Below are 14,089 nucleotides of genomic sequence, written 5' to 3'. Positions count from 1 at the left end.
CACATACCGACGCCTCATCCACCACGCTTTCACGTTGCAAAACTGCGATTGCAGTTGTGCGTTGCAAGGGAAGTTCAGTCCATATTCGGCTGATCTGAGATAATGTCCAAGATAAGATGTAGGCCTAGCCCTTTTTCTTGGAATGAATGAGGATATTCTAAAGAAAAAGAGGATGCTGCCTGCTGCCAGTGCCACACACCGACACACTGGTTTTCTATGGGAAGTGGTTAGCTATATACTGTATTGACTTCTTACAAGATTGACCTGTCTGAGTGCTGGCGCCCTATACTTTCTATATTTATATTTGCATAGATTGGCTATTGTGTTATTGTGTCATGCTATTATATTTGGTTGTGACAAATAAATCCATATTGAACAACACCGCATAGTCCTCCAGTTCTGTATAATTCAAATTGACCAGCCCCTAAACCTGGCAGCAGCCTACACTTCCACCAGTTCGCTTTTTTTTTTTTTCTCGAGTTAAATTTAAATCGAGTTATGCAGGTGGTTGAGAGAGAGAGAGGTGGCCACCTGGAACCATTGTGACCAAGTGTGAAAGTCTCTAACAGACTTCATACCTACGCTCAGAGAGAGAAAGGAAAGGTGGTGAGGGGTTGATAGATGTACCGGTCTTGGGCACTGCTGTGAAATTTCTACTGGTTCAGCATACTATACATGTTTACTCCTCTGCACAGACATAAGTAAAGAAAATGGCATTGTTCATGCTTTCAAGAGAATCATTGAACACCTTGTAGCCTACTTGTATACAGACAAATATGCCCCTAGGAAGTGACAAAAATGTTTTATGCTTGCTTGCAATAGCTTGTGTGTGTACTTGTTTGGACGGTTGTGTGCTTGTGTGTTGTGTGTGTGTGTGTGTGTGTGTGTGTGTGTGTGTGTGTGCTTGTGTAGATTGTGTTGTGTGTGGTCTTCTTGGAACTGTTTATTTTAGAGATTGTGTGAAATGTAACAGTATTAGGGCAAGACTTATGGTTTGCCACAACCACCGAGGAATGCATTGTGTCATGATGGCATGAGAAGCTGCTGTGTGTTTGCTCTTATAGTTTAATGTCTCATAGAGGTTGGTCAGACAGGAAGCTAGTAATTACTCTCTTATCAGGTCATACATTGTAAATTGATCCATAACTATTGAGGTGAATACATCTGTGTTGTGTCTGGATATCTTAGTCAGAAAGTTGTTTCAACATAGTGGGCCAATGAGAACAGATTAGGCTACTTAGAACTTGTTCATTTGCATTATTGTGGTTGTACATAAAGCCAGGTTCAATCCTGCTGGTCAAGGCTGTTTAAAATAACCCCAAGTTGTCAGTAATATGACAGGCATTTTGAAGTACACAGAAATGTGTCTGCTGGAGTGAACCACACAGGTTCAAGACTCATGTGAACTCATGGGCCGTGAGGTCATGCCTTGGCCTCACTACTCATCTCACTGTGTTATCCAATAAAATCCAGAGAAGCCCCAGAAAGAAAAGAAGCAAATACATGTCTGATGGTCTGTTGGTCAAAGAAACTGTTACATGATAGATCTTGATTCTTATTAATATATCTTATTGATAGATCTTGATTATTATTTGGGACACAATGTTTCAATGCTCCAGCTAAACAATTATGCCACGTGTAGTAATTCAATTAAGTAAAGTATGATAGATTATTATTCCCCTGGGCTACAGTACAGAAAGTGGAGATCTGTCTAGTTCCTATGTCTTTTGATAGATCAAATACATTTTCAATGGTAAACTGTGTTTCATTGAAAGTATGATAGATTATTATTCCCCTGGGCTACAGTACAGAAAGTGGAGATCTGTCTAGTTCCTATGTCTTTTGAATAATGCAGGCTTTAATTTCAATTCACTGCTTTCCCTGCCAGTTAATCACATAAACAAACAGAGAGATTGCATGGGCGAGAGATCAATCCCAGGTCCATGTTGGAGCATGAGTGTGTAGGGTGTGTCTCTATGCAACATTTGTCGACTTTCTCTCCAAGTCTCTAAGTTGTCATGTTACAGTAGGTGTGGAGCAAATTTATAAACAAACTTTACATGCCCAGACAGATTAGTTTAGGTGAGAAAAAGGAACTAACTGACTTCACACAGGAACTCCAGACAATGTCAGAAAGAGAAAAGTCTCAAGTCTAGTTTCAGTTTTCAATTTTCAGTTTTCAATTTTCTCTTCTTCTTCAGAGGTTTTGAAAGGTGGAAACATTTTCATCGGAAACCACCAGAGGGATGATCCAGTCTTCTCCCTTTATCTCTCCACTCTCTTGTTCTCCTAAGTCCTTCTAATTCCGCTCTCTTCTAAGAGGCATTTACCGTAGTTCTGTGCAAACTTGTCACACTGTAGCATCACTGAAGGCATGTGATTGTTTTGCTCAAACAGTAATGCTTACATGTTGCCAAAGAGAGTGATATAACTTGGATGCATTGCCACTTGCTGAGGAAGGCATCTCTTCAAAGAGAGGCACAACACTCCCTTTTGCTTGTGCTGCCAGAGGCTGATTCTTGTGCTGACGGATTTTATCTCTCGTCACTGATCGTCCTGAAACGAAAGTATATTCATATTTTACGAAGCTCTTCCCAAACAGCCTAAAGACACCTGCCATAACATGTCCTACGGAGATAAACAAATCCGCAAATTGTTATGCTGTTTGCGCAGCAGGAAATACCAAACTATGTCTCCTGCAGGCAGGTTCTCCAGAAGGCAGAAAGTCAGAAGTCACATGTGATATGCATGAGGCTGAAATTATCATTGGATGTTCTTGTACCAGGACATCATCAAGTTAGTACATCCCTCAGGTAGAGTGATCTGTCATTTCAATGTTTCTTTCCACGATGATCCTGAGTAGGAATGCACAAGGGAGTTTGTGGTGTATTTCTTTGATTTTACCCATTTCAAAGCATCTTTTGTTGTTGTATATAAACCAACCAAGGAATGTGAATTGTACTGGTAATGTTAGTTACCAACCATCCAGTTCAATGAAATATGTTTCAGGCTCATTCAGGTGTCCCTTAATTTTCATGTCTTAAAAAAACTGTTACAGCTAATCCATCATGTACTCTTCCCAATTACTGATAATATACACCAAAAGTGTGAGGGGAATTAGACATGTTTGCACATCTTCCTATTTATATACTGTATATAGTGTGGGTAACTGGTGGACCTAACATAATTAACTTGTAAGTCTATTCACTTGTAGGCCAGGAGTTGTCTATATATGGTTCCTTGTCATGCTTCCAAAAAAAGCTGCACTTCAGAAAGCCTTTTTTTTGGACTACCCTTATTGTTCCTCTATCAGGACTGTGTATATGCGAGCTAGAAAGCAGTAGGCTACTGTAAATTAAAGCAGATCCAGTTTGTGTACACTGCCACCTACTGGGAGGTACATACAGTATGAGAGACTTGTGCAGCCACTGGCCCTAGAAGTAAAATGTCATTACTTGGTGGAAAGCATAAAACATTATATATAGACTAAGCTACACAAGGAAACAAGCAACAGTAATCATTTTGAACAACATTTGATTAGCAAGACAGTATGGTCCATCATGTTTTGCCATGAAAAAATAACACCAATCTGAGGCTCCATAAGTTGTACACCTGTTTCCTGATACCATTATCCTTATTACATTAGCTGACAAAAACACACTATACAACAGTTCCCTGTTCTGAGGCAAGGAATTTTGAATGAATGTCGGAAATGGGGTTAAGGTGGCAGTGAGTGGACTAGCCTACACCGGAGCTGAAAGGATTAATGGGTGCAGTGGCTAATCCTGCACGCATGAACGACCTGTCTGCAGGAAGCAGACCACAGCCTGAGTCTGAGCGGCCCAAAAGACAAAGCGTTCGACCCTTCCGTCACGTTTCTACACCAAAAGAGTCTGATGAGTATGAATCAAAGACAGACAGACACACACACACACACTCAATCTCCGAAACCTATATACACATACAATCATTTGCATGCAATCACAAAACATTTCACTGTCAAGTACAAAAAAAAATATTTTTTTATTTCTCTGGCATAACTCTCTTGAAAGCATGTGCAATGACATTTTCTTTACTTAGGTCCGTGCTGAGGAGTAAACACATACAGTATGCTGAACCAGTGCATTACATAGAAATTTCACAGCAGTGCCCAAGACCGGTACATCTATCAACCCCTCACCACCTTTCCTTTCTCTCTCTGAGCGTAGGTCTGAAGTCTGTTATAGGAAGATGTTTCTCTCTCCACATTAGAATATCACTTCATGTGGAAAATCCTATCACTATTATTTAATATTGTTAATGTTTCTTTTTGGCTCAGACATAATCAAACGTAGAAAACATACAATGTGAGAACATAATACAAAATACCAGAGTCTTTTGAGCCAAATGGGGTATGCATAGCATTCCTTTGAAAATTTAGGATAGGGATTGGCATGCATTGGAAAATTCCATTTCAAACACATTAGCGAATGCTTTGCTATGGGTTCATATAGAGACCAGCAATGGTTTCTGTGGCTGTCTGTAGTTGACAGGATAAATGGAGGGGCAGGAGCACCAGACAACTGATGAGACATTTGGGACAAAGTGCTTATTGTTAGGCTGAACAGACTAGGCCTATTTAATGACTGTTAAGGCTGGGCTAGATTCCAACTGTGAACAAATGGCTACAATCTTTTGAAGTTACAATAAAGCTGTGAGTTATTACATTTAGGAACTCAATTCCAAATGAGGCCCGAGGTCATTGTTTACACGCAGACATTAAATAAAGACTTCATAATGTGCAGAAACCAGTGAAAAGTGAATGCTGATGGATGTGAAATTACATACAATACAAATGAGTAGCGAATAGGGATCTGTGAAGAATACTCAATGTGTTGACAAAACAGGAATAATAACTGTGGCTGATTGGCATTGTTCTGCCATGTCTGGGCAAATGACTGTAAATATTGTGTGCAGTCATTGGTCTGGCTCTGTTTGTTGATAAACTTTTACAGTTGTGAAAAAGTACTACAAAACGATACATGCCATCATGAAAAATACCTAGTGTTGTAAAAGAGAGTATATTGCTATAGCTGAACACCAAGGTCATATGTTGAAGTCTGGAGGAATCCGAACATATACTCTAATATACCTGAACTAATATACCTGAACTGAACCGGAACTTTGGATTAAATTGTCTGCAAACTAAAAGCACGTAGAAGAGCAGACTTGGCTGTCATTTGGTTGTCTGAGCAATGTTTCTCATCTTTAAGAAAAATTGAGACGGATAATTAATGGGGGAGTAGATAAAACAAAAAAAAACTAAAGGCATAAGAATTGAAGAATAAATATATTCATCAATTTCACCAACAATAATAAATCTCAAATGGAAATGAGCATGGGCTTACTGTGTCAATATGTCAGTACACATGAAGTAATGAATTCAGTATTTACATATTTTGCAGACCTAGTTCTCAATTCATGATTACATGACACATTATGGTCATCACTAACTACATCACCTGAGTAGCAAGTTATGGGTCATTACCAATTCTGTCTTTCAGTTATTAAGAATCAACTTCTTAAATTATGCACTTTGCACGAACACCCACATAATATGTACACTTTAACTTTTACAAATACTTACATTTACAGTACAATCAATTTTCAAAGTCAGATGAGAATATGATGCATGTGAAACAGATCAGTGTCATTTCCGAAACATTAGCTTCAAAGCTCAGAAGGAATGTGACCCAAAAAAAAGAACGGATTAATACGACTAAAAAAAATACACACACAAAAAGTCAGACTCAGCTACAAAAAATGAGAAAAACTATGTTCAGTATTTGACACAGAACCAACAAACAGTGTTTTCAAGTTAGGAAAAAAATGGACAAAAAAAACTAGGAACGCCGTGGGCCTTCAGTCTGGATCAGGACCCCAGAGGAGGTTGTCTGGCCGTGAGGGATGTAGGCGTGGGCGAGTCATACGGAAAGATCAGTGCTGTGAGGTGCTCTCTGATGCCATTAGATGGATGATGGTCCTCTGCCGTAGAGATCCAGGGTCCAGGGGCCTGATAAACTTTAGCTGGTGGGCTGGTAAGGTGTGCTTGTGTGACATTGCATCGCAGACGAGTGTAGATTTCACGTGGTCAAGAACAAGCACCATCAGACTTGCTTGGTGAACAGCTTGTGAACAGCTTGTGAAAGGTCCGGAAAGCCTGCTCTGTGCCTCTTCCCTGCAGCTGTGTGGCCAAACATGCTTGACTGTACTCCACAAATTACAATCTGATCGAGAATGTATCCAACAGTGACAGGAACGTTGACTTATATACAAACATACAGTGGGACCTACAGGTGACATCTCAGTTAGATTCAGGGTTCCAACAGGTGCCAATTGGTGCTGGTCCCTTAAAAGGCACTGTCCCTCTTACTGTAAGTCATTGGACACAAAATTGTCCATAGCATGACTGAATGTTACTCTCCGAAGGTGAGACTCTGATGAGGGATTGACTGTTCAGACAGTGTATGATGACCACAGGAGGTCTCCTCCAGAGCAGAGCAGATACTTGGCACAACGTATGAGGCTGGAAGGGCGGAAGAATCTCCTGTACACGTGCAGCCTGAAGCACCTTAGTCGTCCCTCATCTCCTCCTTCATCTCCTCCATGGATTTTCGCTTGAAGAATCCAGCCTGTGGGGGAATAGGAGAAGGAACGTCACTACAGTATTGGAGTTGCACTTGCTATGGTGCATTTGAAACGCACAGCTTTTTGTGCAAGTTATTTGTGATTTGAGGTGCTCATTGGACATTGGGTGTTATGGATTTTATCACTGAAAATACAAACGTGTTAAGAATAAGCATTATCACAGAGAATCATAAAAGACAGGGCATCCTACCTTCCATAACGCAAAGATGACCAGGGCGAGTAGGAGAAGTCCAATGAGGATGCTGAGGATGATGATCCACAGAGGAATTCCACCCAGCGCCTCTTTAGATATCTGCACTCTGACCTGGCGTCGAGAGAAGGTGTCAGACATGCTCCTTAAGCACAGATTACCAGTTGCCTCTGATGGGCTAACAGCACTGGTCATTTAAGATGTCTATGGCTAACAGTAACAAGTAGGGAAAGTACAAGTGAGCACTCACTTCTCTGGTGATGCTGTTCTCGTTCAAAACAAAGAGTTCCGTGTTCTGGTTCTTCAACGTGCCGTTGACCATCATGGACATGGTGGAATATTCCGCCTGCAAAATGAGAAACCCATGTTCTGCATGAGAAAGCTGTCAAAATGTGTCCAGTACCAACAGTGTCAGTGTTTTAACAGTTATTCTGGGGCAGCGGGACACTTTGTGATATTGATAGGCCTACACAGCCTGGAAAATCTTTTTTACACAGTAACTCCGGCGAAAATTGACCCCATGCATCAATTTTTGCCGGAGTTACACTTTAAGGGCCAATGGGAACACAGTTGGCTTCACACCTTTCACAAAGGGACCAATCATGTTTACTTTTTAATGTTTGAGTCTCCACAACTCTTCATTCCCATAACATTGGATTGGTCCACATGATGATCCTTCCCATTCACGTTAAACCACATTCATTCCATCATGGTTGTCCTCAAGACATACTGTACCATACATAATAATGACTGGCTGCCGGACACCGGAAGTGGTGGTAAATATGGTCAAGAGGTACTCACCCTCACAAATGTAGGCTTCCACACTCTTAGACTGATGTTCACCTGATTCATGTCAGCTGAGGGCAAAAAGCAGCTGAAGGATGCGCATTTAAGATGTTCACAGCTCTGAAACGGAGATAAGACACACCATGAACTGTGTAGAAGAGCAGTGCAATCTCCCATATGCATGTAAGTATTTATATCATTATAATCTGGTTCAAGACCCCCGTTTAATACCCCTGAAACAGGATGGGATAACTTACCACTAGGAAGTGGCTCAAGGTTTCTTTTTTGGGGTTTGGTTTGTGAGGATTTTGGGGGCTGATTTTCAAGGGGTTTACAAGGGCTCCTAAATGGCATGTCACATCCTGTGGGTAAAAAATAACATTTAATCACCCCATCAAGCCTAACAAATTCTGAAGTGTATATTTTGTGTAGGTATAAAATAGATTTTTTTCTTTGTCTTCCATCACATCAGGGCGGTTACTATTAAAACGCCTTTTTTAATGATAGGTCATGTAATTGGTTCAAGAACTATCTGAGTTTTAAATTATAAATATTTGGGCATTTGGATGGATAATATGTTGTCTTTTAAGTATCACATCTCCGAGCTTGTTCAGTCCACGTTTTTATCTGTTATGGATTATGGTGATGTTATCTACATGCATACTTCCTCTTCTGGACTGTATCCCCTTAATGCAATTTATCATTCTGCACTTCATTTTATCACTGGTGATGGGTTTAGAACTCATCACTGTGTTTTATATGAAAGGGTTGGATGGCCTTCATTACCTGCAAGAAGAGAGTAACATTGCATGATTTTTATTTCTGAAGTTTTACTTGGTATTTTACCTCATTATTTTTGGTTTCTGTTAGATCTTGCAATTTGCACACTCGTTCACAAAATGTCCTGACCTTGACTGTTCCTCATGTTAGAACGGAATTAGGAAAACCAAAAAATGGAATGACTTACAACTGGAAACTTTGGTTTCCTTGTAATATTTAAAAAAAACATGTAAAAAAACCTTCTTCCCAGTGTTGTGCAGACTGTTTCTATGTGTGAACTATGATTTTGGTGTATATTGTTGTTTCATATTGTGTATGCAATCAGGGTGTCATTGGAAAAGAGAGCTTGCTCTCAACTGACCCTCCCTGAATAAATAAAGCTGAAGAAGAAGACATCCCTTCCATCATTCAGCAATCTGAGTGACTATTAATCAACTGAATAAAAGCTGATTAAACCAGCCTTGTAATGAAAACCAATGTGTGCCTTTGTAAGATCCATCTTTTCTTGATTCCCTCATCCAGCAACTATTCATATTTCTATTTGTATGATGGATTCCCTTTGTTATGTTTCCAAACCAAGAACAGTTGCTGATATCTGAACTGTAGCCAATAAAATTACACCCTTCGTCCTCTATGATTCTGTAGTAACGACTGTAACTTCTGGAGTATTGATTGGCTGAAATATTGTTTATTGCCCAGCCTGAGCATTTGCCCAACTGTGTTTTATCACAGAGCCAGGACTGTGTAGCAACACCAGAATGTTTGTTGAGAGCACACACAAGACACCTAGTGACCCATTGTTATGACCCTAGGGGTCTTTCTGTGTATTCTTTGAGTTATTTTTGTGTATTCTTGTGTATTCTTGTGTTCTTTTTGTTGTGTCTTTCAGGCAGGTTGGTGCAGCTGATTGGTTTTGTGATCCAATTCGACGTCACAGCAGCCAACCCCTTTTAAATGTGGCTGGCTGACGTCATTCGAGAGATCTCTTGCGCTTGCTTCGGATAGCTCTTTTTGCTGCCGCTGCTGCTGCTATAGGGCCAGCTTTGGGCCTTGCCCATGCAACCACCTTTGCTTTTTCCACTCACTGGGGTGAGAGACCGGGAGTGAGCACCTGGCTACTGAGGCCTACTTTCAAGGCCTTTCCTTGCTTTTTGTTGTTGCTCCTTAGTCTGATTTTCATACTTCTTTTTCTATGAATCTATGTTTTGTACAAATAAATACAGGTTAATGTTCCGTTCCGTTGTCTGCCTGTGTTTCCCTATTCAAAAACGTTGCTATGTTCCACAAGCCCTAAACTGGGATATAACACCATAAAGAGGCATGTGTTACATTTGGCACAAGTGTATTGGATTAAAGTCAAGTAACAGACTGCATCTACAACTGGCTGAAAGATTTGCTGAGAGTGCAGGGAGAGTGTACGAGCAGAACCTTAGACATGGTGACACTTGTGAGGTAGAAGAGTCTGTTGTCATAGGGCGATGTCTCTGGATACATCACTGTGAGCCTGAGGTCGGGGCTCTTCACATTCACCTCCTTTTCAACCTGTGGGGTTTCAACAGGGGAAGGCGGGGAACAATGCTTGTGTGAGAAATAGGGAGTTCAGACGACCTACAAGGAATCCACACTCCTGCTCAGTCCATTATTGGAGTATACGCTTACGTCAACTGCTCTATATTCATTTGTATACATTTATTTGTATAGTTTACTATAATAAATACTTAAAAAGTCTGCACACTTCTCGAATATTTTCCTGTTTTGTGTTTTATTTTGTCATGCTGACTGAACGTTTTGACCTTTCGGTCTTCTTCATGTGAAGGTCATAAAGAAGACCGAAAGTTAAAAAAGTTGCTTACTATAGACAATAAACAAAGTATCACAACAATTTCACCAATACTATATTACACATACGGTGCATTCATCTAAAATACTACCTTTCAGCAACATATTCAACAATACCTGACATAACACTCAGCCTAATAATGTCTCTCATTGAGCATGACAACCCAGTTATTGATGGTAAACAGCGAACTATGTTTATACAGTGGAAAATCAGGTTTTATTCTTGTGCTTTTTATTGGCTGCTTACCGTAAAGCTGACTTTCATCTCGTCACCTATCACACTGGTGTGGTTAATTATGCTGGGGTACGTTTCTCCCTCCTTAATGACAATGTGTTCTTCTTTCATAAACTTAGTTCTGGAAGTAAGGAAGAATACAAGAAATCTTTTTTTTTTTTTAAATAATAAAATTTGATCACAGGTATAAATTAGAAACACAATGTCAGCTAAATTAAATTCCAGTTGCAAAAAAGTATGCTTTCAAAAGTAGAATACTGGTACCAAAGATCCTTAATATCCACCGTCTCTGCCAGGTACATTGTTATTACTGGGGTATCTCGTGTCTACATTACAGTACTGAGCTTTTACAACAGGGGGCAGGCTTGGACCATATGACTATACAGGCCCTTCTGTTACTAAATGTCCCTGTTTTTTATTGCCGTGTGTGGAGCCTGGGCTGTCTAGAAACCATGTTTTTTTTACAGTGTGTTCAGGGGGCAGGCAGCTAGCGGATAGTAAGATGTTTGCTGCATTTGACAAAAAATGTTTTAGCCTAAAAAACGTGTGACATCGCTTAGAGCACCTTTATAGGGAAGTATAGGGAAGAGATCAAGAGACACAGTATAAAATTCAGCTTAACAGTAGCCCAGTTCAAAGGTTGCAAAAACCATCAAAAGTGATTAAGTCCGACAAACTATAAAATTGACCTTTGACCTTCTGCTTCATTATTTAAGATCTTATTCCCCAATAGCTGACTTCTTCTCCTCTAATTGTGCCCACAAAGTGGAGGACAGGGCCAACCGAGCCACTCTCTACTTAATGATGTAATGTGCAGATCTCACTCACGCAGTGAACTTGATGCCGGCCTCATAGATCACAGGGATGATGATTTTCACCTGGTTGTCATTCAGAGTTGATTTATCCTCCTTACTGTCACTAGAGAAAGAGTATATAAGCTTCAGAATAATTTGTACTGCTGAAGGATGTTGTTTAGACAAGTTTAGGAGCGAGGACTGATTGAGGTGTGCTGGAGGTGGAGCGGTGTCTTACCTTGAGGCTGCCACATCGATGGAAATGTCCTTCCGAACATGAGCAGGATTCACCTCGAAATGGATGCGAAACTCCTCCTGATTTTTAAAAATAAAAATAAAAAATTAATACAGGATAGAGCATTTCTGTTACTTAGAAAACGTTTATTTCTAGTCACAAAGCCAAATTCAGTAAGTCAACATTAAAGTAATTTCAAGTGGACAGCAAATATAGTCTGAATATATGGAGTTATGATTACAAAGTAATGTAAATTGTTTTTGTTACTGTATATGGTTAATGTATCAGTCCAGTTGTGGGGTCCTTACCTCTTTGTTTGCCTTGAGGAACGGATAGCCCACAGCGCAAACCACAGTGTTGTTGTGGGGTTCACACACTATGTCCCTGTTGCCACTGATAGACTTATGGTAGACAAAAAAGAGAAAAATCAATGAAACACAAATAAATATGTGAGCATGTTCACAAAAGGACACTACTCCTTCAGTATGAAAAAAGTGACTGATAGAGCAAGCAACTTGTATGCAGCAGTCACAGTTTAGTAAAAAAAAGTTAAACAACATTTTCAAGTAAAGTTTTATTTACTATCTATGTCTTTATTAGGCTATTTTCTCTACATAATGCAATGTCCCACTCTCTCTTCTTACTGTGTAACATTCAGTCAGAGATGAACTCACCTCCACTTTGACATAGTTGATGTTTTCTGAGTAGCTCAAGCTCACTTTAGTGTTGTAGGCATTGTCCTTGGTGTTCTTCACCCACACACTGACATTGAATTTCTCCTGGTTGGCCTTGATGAGCATTCTGAGTGAATTATATAAGTAGGAAAACATCTGTCTTACTTTCAAAAAAATATGCTAACAATTTCACATTTTATACACAAGGGGGTGCAGTGTCCCCCTGAGATAGCTTGTCCATGCTTAAAGGCTGTCAGCTCTGGTTTGGTGAAAGTTTCCATGCCGTGCTCATACTGGAAAAGACCTAATCATCATGGCAGACCAGTGATTAAGACTCAAATGCTAGCATTTAAATATATCTTAGTGGCTGACAAAAATAGAGACTCCACAAACACTATTTAATCAAGCCATGCTAGTGGTGATGAGTTCACAAGGACTCCTTGTCTCCTTGACTGCTTGAATACCTGTTAATGCTGGGTGTAGCTTTGAGATGCAGGTCTGCATTGCAGACATCGTTGTTTCCACAGTCAACAAGGGGGATCTGAAAGACAGACGGAGTAGATTAAACATGTCATCATACAATTCAGGCTTTATCCCTGCGAACTGTTACGGCTGGAAATATCAGATGAAGCAGCAACTATGAACGATGACAAGAGAATGAGAAAAGAATATGAAAGAGAGACACTGATCTGTTGGGGGACCCAAACATTTCTCTGTCTCTCTCTCTCTCCCTTCTCTACATGGTGCTGTTTGTTGAACTTGAACTGTCCACTAAATGACTCTCACAAATCTCTAAGCCCAGAGGCGTTAGTCTGAGAACTCCCTGGTCTCACTGGAGACGGGACAACATCAACAGGGTGAGTCCAGCAGGGAGACTGGCTAGTGGTCAGACAGTCGTTCGTAAAAGCCTCAGGAAACCCATGCTTCCATGAGATAAATCCAAGTGGTGTGTGTGTGTGTGTGTGTGTGTGTGTGTGTGTGTACGTGAGCCTGTGTGTGTTTGTATGTGCATTTCTGTGTACAGAGGACATCTGCTCGTCTGTACAAATCAGACATCATTTAATTTCATGTGTACGGATATGAATGTGTGTGTGTGTGTGTGTGAGAGAGCAAGTGAGTGCACGCATTTGTGTGTGTGTGTGTGTGTGTGTGTGTGTGTGTGTGTGTGTGTGTGTGTGTGTGAGAGAGAGCGAGTGCACGCATTTGTGTGTGTGTGTGTGAGAGAGAGAGACATGTGTGCTGTATCACACAGAGAATGACCCTACTGTTCTTACTCTTGGTCTTCTGACAGTTTGAGGAGCTCCAGACTCTGATAACAGACACCCAGCTTCATGGTGCTGCCGTAAAACTCGGTCTGAAATTGCTGATTACTGTTTCTTCACACACACACACACACACACACACACACACACACACAGACATATGCAATCACACACACAAACACACGCAATCACACATGCAAGAACACACACACGTACGCAATCACACACACGAACACACACACATACACACAAAACACACACACAGACCGTTGCTACAAACCAGTCTCTTAGTCACTTCTTCCTCAGTGTGGTGCAGCTGAGTGGTCTGCTGTGCTGTCTAGACTGTGTGTCCGTGCTGCTGACCAGACAGATCTGGGAGCGTTTCATCTTGTAAGAAGCCTCTTAATGTGGCGTGAAAAAAGAAGTCGTGACTCATTCATACAGATTAATGCTTCACTGTAAACCCAATGACACTAAATGAGGGAATCCTCAGTTCAACCTACTGGGTGGCCTGAGCAGTTGGACTTCAAAGCTTAGCTCACCATCCAAGACCAGAAGGTGGCGTGAACTTGTTATTCACTGAGCTGCGACTGTCCTTGATCTCGTA

The 14,089-nt window shown here is 40.7% G+C and overlaps 1 protein-coding gene across 2 annotated transcripts in view; it reads right to left on the bottom strand.

The window, feature by feature from the left end:
- Positions 1-4,004: 4,004 nt before the first annotated feature.
- Positions 4,005-14,089, bottom strand: part of itga1 (integrin, alpha 1) — a 47,630-nt gene continuing 37,545 nt past the window's right edge. For both annotated transcript variants that reach the window (XM_048258971.1, XM_048258972.1), the window contains exons 19-30: positions 12,685-12,761; positions 12,221-12,347; positions 11,855-11,947; positions 11,550-11,626; positions 11,346-11,435; positions 10,530-10,638; positions 9,872-9,985; positions 7,921-8,025; positions 7,679-7,783; positions 7,128-7,223; positions 6,878-6,991; positions 4,005-6,671 (exon numbers count right to left, since the gene is read on the bottom strand). In XM_048258971.1, the coding sequence (XP_048114928.1) occupies positions 6,612-6,671; positions 6,878-6,991; positions 7,128-7,223; positions 7,679-7,783; positions 7,921-8,025; positions 9,872-9,985; positions 10,530-10,638; positions 11,346-11,435; positions 11,550-11,626; positions 11,855-11,947; positions 12,221-12,347; positions 12,685-12,761 (1,167 nt within the window). In that variant the 3' untranslated portion in view covers positions 4,005-6,611. The remainder of the gene's footprint in view (positions 6,672-6,877; positions 6,992-7,127; positions 7,224-7,678; positions 7,784-7,920; positions 8,026-9,871; positions 9,986-10,529; positions 10,639-11,345; positions 11,436-11,549; positions 11,627-11,854; positions 11,948-12,220; positions 12,348-12,684; positions 12,762-14,089) is intronic.

This window comes from Alosa alosa, chromosome 12 (genome assembly GCF_017589495.1).
Source record: "Alosa alosa isolate M-15738 ecotype Scorff River chromosome 12, AALO_Geno_1.1, whole genome shotgun sequence".
NCBI classification, from domain to species: domain Eukaryota; kingdom Metazoa; phylum Chordata; class Actinopteri; order Clupeiformes; family Clupeidae; genus Alosa; species Alosa alosa.
The sequence above is the reverse complement of the archived record's forward strand: the minus strand, read 5'-3'. Positions and strand labels throughout refer to the sequence as shown.